Genomic DNA, 5,568 nt, shown 5'->3' with positions numbered 1-5,568 from the left:
ATGGAGTCGGATGTGCCCGCGGTGCCCCCACCCATAGGCACTGTGGAGCCAAGGGCTGGGGTGTCCGTTCCGCTGATCGTAGCTACAACCTCGGCGACGCTTCCCCCGAGGTCCCAAGAGGGCCGCACCGACTGGGCCGGGATCGACCCTTCGGACGACTCTAAGGACATGGCCAAAATCGAGCGATACATCGAGAAGTCGGTGAAGCTTATGAAGGTACACTTTTTAACTGCTTCCTTGTGTGCGCGACCCTGTTAACTTTTGTTGTGTCGTTTAGGGAATTGAAGCACGCTCGAAGGCAAAGTCGAAGGCCCTTCGGCCATTGGATCCTTAGTTGGGGAACTTGGACGCTCTACGGCAGGATCACGATGAAATCTTGGGGTGGGCGAAGGCCATGGAGAGCCGCCTGCAAGGTGAGGTAGCTGACCTTCGTGTGGAGCTGGTGTCGAGCACCGCTCGGATCAAAGGTGCGACGATTTGTCTTTGGTCGTTGTTTCTTCTTTGTAGCTGAAGGTTATCTTCTTTTGCTAGATCAAGATGCAGCCTTGGGGGAGTTGAAGAAGGCGAACGCCGGGCTGCTAGCCGAGTGCACCAAGCTGCTGGCAGCGAAAGCTGAGCTTGAGGCCGAGCGCTCCCAGTTGCTGGCCTCGAAGGTCGTGCTAGAAACCGAATACACTTGGCTCAAGAAGGCCAAGGACACCGGCGTCGCCGAGCTTGTGGGTAAGTTTTTCTTTACCTCGTCCTTCGTTCCTCCCTTCCGGGCATTTCCTGACTCGTATGCTACTAGCAGAGGTATAGTCCCGGGTAAAGTCTGTGGTGGAGGCCGCCGAGGCCAGGACTCAGGAAGCTGAGCTAGCTCGGGATTGGTTCGTCACAGTTGCCCTTAACGTGCTCGGGGCGACACCGCTGTTGGCGTAGGGCTCCTCGTCGGTCAGCATAGATGGGGTGGTCCAGCAGCTGGAGAAGATGCTCGCGGCCCATGGCGCCGAGTTGCGGGAGACGGCGAAGCTGCCATCTAGCCATGCTCTTGCCATTGTAAAGTCGCTGTATCCCTGGGTGAAGTTTGATGCCATCTGCGACGGGTTCGTGGTCGACTGCGACATGGCGACGGCGATGAAGTACGTTAGCGAGGCGCAGAAGGCTGCGGAGTCAGTTGCAGACGACCTTGGCCTATAAAGAAGTAGGAGAACTTGTAGTAGTTAACCATGTTCTAGGCGAATTATTGTGATGTGATTTTATTTGATCTATTTGCTTTAGAGTCTTTTGCTGTGGTGTGTTTTGTCGTCATGTGAAGAGTTATTCTCTCGACGTGTGCCTGTCCCAGCAGCCCCCGAGCGGACTTAGCCAGCGCGGAGCATAGCGTAGCGTTACTCGGTTTGGGGGGAAGCGAGGTGCAGCCGAATGGATGTGCCACCGCATTCAGACTTCGATTAACTGACAGTTAGAGAGCTCGTTGGCAGTAGATTTTATTAAAAAGAACCCGAAGGTAGAGTACATTGTGGCCTCCGACTGGTCTTCCGAGTGGGGACCACTCGGCGAGGGCAGTCGAAGGTTTGAAAAGAAAAAATTACAACAAATCGACTATGCGTGGAAGGAACGTAGCTGTCCGATGTTCCATGAATTCTCCAGCAGCCTTCCGTCTTCCATCCGTAGTCGGTATGAGCCGGGTCGAGTGACCTCGGCTATGACGTAAGGCCCTTCCCAGATTGGGGAGAGCTTGTGTCGATCCTTGGTGGTCTGTACTTTGCGTAAGACCAGGTCACCGACTAGGAATGCCCGTCCACGAACATTCCTGTTGTGGTATCGGCGAAGTCCTTGTAGGTAGCGTGCCGACTGGATGGTCGCAATATCTCTGGCTTCTTCCAGCCTATTAAGGTTGTCTTCCCTGGCCGTGTCTGCCGTGGATTCGTTGTAGTTGCGTATGCGGAAGAATTCGTGGTCGATTTCGGTGGGTAGAACTGCTTTTGCCCCGTACGCAAGGAAGAAAGGCAACTGTCCCGTTGTGTGGCTAACGGATGTGCGGAGTGCCCAGAGCACTGGTGGCAGCTCTTGCACCCATCGTCCAGCATAGGGATGTAGTTGGTCGAAGACTCTAGTTTTGATTCCTTGAAGGATCATGCCGTTAGCCCTCTCGACCTGCCCATTGCTCTTCGGGTGTGCTACGGACGCGTAGCAAATCTTGATCCCACGCTCCTCGCAAAAATCCTGAAAGACTCTAGAGATGAATTGCCTAAGTTGTCCGTAATGATACGGTTTGGAATGCCGAAGCGGTAGATAATGTTTTGTATGAAGTCCCTCGCATGTGCTGAGTCAATTGTGGCGACCGGTTTTGCTTGTATCCACTTGGTGAATTTATCGATTGCGATGAACAGGTGGGTGAACCCTCCTGGTGCCTGCTTGAAGGGCCCGACAATGTCGAGTCCCCAGACGGCGAATGGCCAGGAGATCGGGATAGTTTGCAGTTCCTGTGCCGGCACGTGTGTCTGCCTTGCGAAGAATTGACACCCTTCGCACTTTCTAACCAGCTCTTGTGCGTCTGTGACGGCTGTTGGCCAAAAGAATCGTTGCCTATAAGCCTTTTCGACTAGCGTCTTGGCCGAGGCGTGGTTGCCACAGTGGCCCAAGTGGATCGACTGGAGTATTTGTTTGCCCTCGTCAGGGAGCACATAGCGCATAAGAATGCCCGATGCGCTTCTCCAGGGGAGCTCTCCGTCTGACATGATATAGCAGTAGCTTCGTCGGCTGACGCGTTCAGCTTTGGCTTTATCAGTCGAGAGAACATCCTCCGTGAGGAACTTGATGAACGGGGTTCTCCAGTCGTCAGTGAGAACTGCGACCGTGCGGTCGTTGGAGTTCGGTGGTTGGCCGTTATCTCCTGCATCTTATGCTTCACCTGGGGTTGGCTCGGGTTCGCCCTTCTTCTCGACCGTAGGCTTCATGAGGTGTTCGACGAATATGTCGGTTGGCACCTGTAGCCATTTTGAGCTGAGATTGGCTAGTTCGTCGGCGGCTTCGTTGTTGTGCCGCAGGACGTGAACTAGCTCGAGTCCTTCGAACTTATTTTCAAGTTTGCGCACCTCCTATCGGTACGCTTGCATATTTTCGTCGGCATAGGTCCACTCGTTCATGACCTGGTTGATGACTAGTTGGGAATGTCCACGAACAAGCAGCCGCCTAATCTCGAGGGATATAGCCAACCATAGCCCGTTAAGGAGTGCTTCGTACTCGGCTACGTTATGTGAGGCCGGGAAGTGGATCTGGACCACGTATTTGAACTTTTCGCCGTTGGGCGATATAAGCACATTGTCCAGTGGGGCAGCTCTTCTAGCGCTGTTTCCAGTTGTACGTGGGTCCATTCAGCTACGAAGTCGGCGAGCACTTGTGACTTTATCGCGGTGTGGGGTTTGAAGGTGATGTCGTATGGCATCATCTCCAATGCCCACTTTGCGATGCGGCCTTGCACTTCCTTGTTGTGTATGATATCGTCGAGTGGATAGGATGTGACGACTGAAACCTGGTGGGCTTGGAAGTGATGAATGAGCTTCCTTACTGTAATCAGGATGGAGGAGTTTCTGGACCTGGGGGTATTTTAGCTTGGACTCTTTGAGTACCTCGCTGACGAAGTAGACCAGTCGCTGGACCAGTTGTGTGTGTCCGTCTTCTTCCCGCTCGACCACGAGCACCGTGCTGACGACTTGTTTTGTGGCCGAGACGTAGAGTAGAAGCGGCTCGTTCGGGCTGGGCGAAGCCAGCACGGGGGGAAAGGTCAAGTATTTCTTGAAGTCCTCGAAGGCTTCTTGTGCTTCTAGGGTCCATGTGAATTGGTCGGTCTTCTTCAGTAGCTTGAAGAAGGGCATTCCTCGGAGGCCGAGTCGTGAAACGAATCAGCTAAGGGCAGCCATGCATCTGGACGTGTCGGAGCTCGCTAGGAAGCTTCATGTTGAGTATGGCCTGAACGTTCTCCGGGTTTGGCTCGATGCCTCCTCGGGATACGACGAAACCAAGGAGCGTGCCGGAGGGGACGCCAAACACATACTTCTCAGGATTTAACTTCATCCTGTAACGTCGGAGGTTGTTCAAGGTTTCCTCTAGGTCATCTAGTGGGTCATCCTTTTTCCTCGACTTTATGACCACGTCGTCGACGTATGCTTCCACGTTTCGCCCGATCTGGTCGTGAAGGCAACCCTGGATAGTCCGTTGATAGGTTGCCACCGCGTTTTTTAGACCGAACGACATCGTGATGTAGCAGTACGCGCCGAATGGGGTAATGAAGGAGGTCTTCATCTAATCGGCCTGTCTTAGGCTGATCTAATGGTAGCCTGAGTAGCAATTGAGGAAGCTGAGTAATGCACAGCCAGCCATCGAGTCTACAACTTGGTCGATGAGTGGTAGTCCAAACGGATCCTTAGGGCATGCCTTGTTAAGTTCCATGTAATCCACACACATTCGCCATTTGTTGTTCTTCTTTTTGACCAAGATGGGGTTGGCCAACCAGTCGGGGTATTTGACTTCTTTAATGAAGCCGGCTGCGAGCAGTTTGGTCAACTCCTACTTAATCGCGTCCTGTGTCTTGTGTGAAGCGACGAAGGCGCTGCTTAACTAGCTTACCGTCTTCTTTTATATTCAAGGAGTGCTCAATCACTTCCCTAGGGACTCCCGGCATATCAGACGGTTTCCAAGCAAAAATATCTTTATTATTTCGGAGGAAAGTGACGAGCGCGAGTTCCTATTTAGAATCTAATTGAGTTCCTATGAATGTAAATTTAGACAAGTCGGTGGGGTCGAGGGCAATCTGCTTCTTCTCGTTGGAGGTGATATTTGCCGCCTTTTTAGATGGTAGATCGTCGTCCTCCGTCTTGCGAGTCGAGGCTTCGCATATCTGTTCCCGGCCGGCCTGCTCTTCAGCCTGTTGAGCAATTTCGCAGCTTTTAGCCTCGCAGCTGAAGGTCTGCTTGATGTCGCTACGCAGGGTGATTACGCCATGTGGTTCAGGCATCTTAACCATGAGGTAGGTGTAGTGCGGAACCACCATGAACTTTGCCAGCGTGGGCCTGCCAATGATGGCATGGTACGTCGTCTCGAAGTCAGCGACTTCAAAGCAGATGTTCTTAGTTCGGTAGTTGTCCTTTGTTCCAAAGGTAACCGGAAGATTCATCTGCCCGAGTGGTGTTGCCGATAGCCCAAGAATGACCCTATGAAAGGGCGCATTGCTTGGGCGTAGCTCCGACCTCGGTTTTTTCATGTCATCGAGCGTCTTGGCGAAGAGGATTTGAGGACGCTTCCTCCATCGGTGAGCACGCGTTTCAACTTGATGTTCTTGACGACTAGGGCTGGCACCAGTGGGTACCGCCCTGGGTGAGCCACTCGGTCGGGGTGATCCGAGCGGTCGAACGTGATCGGGACTTCTGACTATCGGAGGTACTGGGGGACATCCACCGTTGTGTTATTTATCTCCCTTGATGCGAGCTTCTACTTCCGCTTGGACTCGTTTGCGAGCGGGTCACCAAAGATATGGTTTAGCTCGGCTTGCGGATCCTAGAAGTCGTCGTCTTTCTTTTCGGCGAGCTT

At 53.0% G+C, this 5,568-nt stretch overlaps 2 protein-coding genes across 2 annotated transcripts; both read right to left on the bottom strand.

Moving 5' to 3' along the window:
- Positions 1 to 1,581: 1,581 nt before the first annotated feature.
- LOC102715416 lies at positions 1,582 to 3,857 on the bottom strand. The gene is made up of 2 exons (XM_015840111.1): positions 3,612 to 3,857; positions 1,582 to 2,205 (listed from the first exon to the last, which is right to left on the bottom strand). The coding sequence occupies exons 1-2, from the start codon at positions 3,855 to 3,857 to the stop codon at positions 1,582 to 1,584; spliced, it is 870 nt and encodes a 289-aa protein (XP_015695597.1).
- An 869-nt stretch (positions 3,858 to 4,726) lies between these two features.
- On the bottom strand, positions 4,727 to 5,155 carry LOC107304728. The gene has a single exon (XM_015840110.1). The coding sequence runs from the start codon at positions 5,153 to 5,155 to the stop codon at positions 4,727 to 4,729; it is 429 nt and encodes a 142-aa protein (XP_015695596.1).
- Positions 5,156 to 5,568: the final 413 nt, after the last annotated feature.

This window comes from Oryza brachyantha, chromosome 8 (assembly GCF_000231095.2).
Source record: "Oryza brachyantha chromosome 8, ObraRS2, whole genome shotgun sequence".
NCBI classification, from domain to species: domain Eukaryota; kingdom Viridiplantae; phylum Streptophyta; class Magnoliopsida; order Poales; family Poaceae; genus Oryza; species Oryza brachyantha.
Note: the sequence above shows the minus strand (reverse complement) of the source record. Positions and strands in the feature narration are given on the sequence as shown.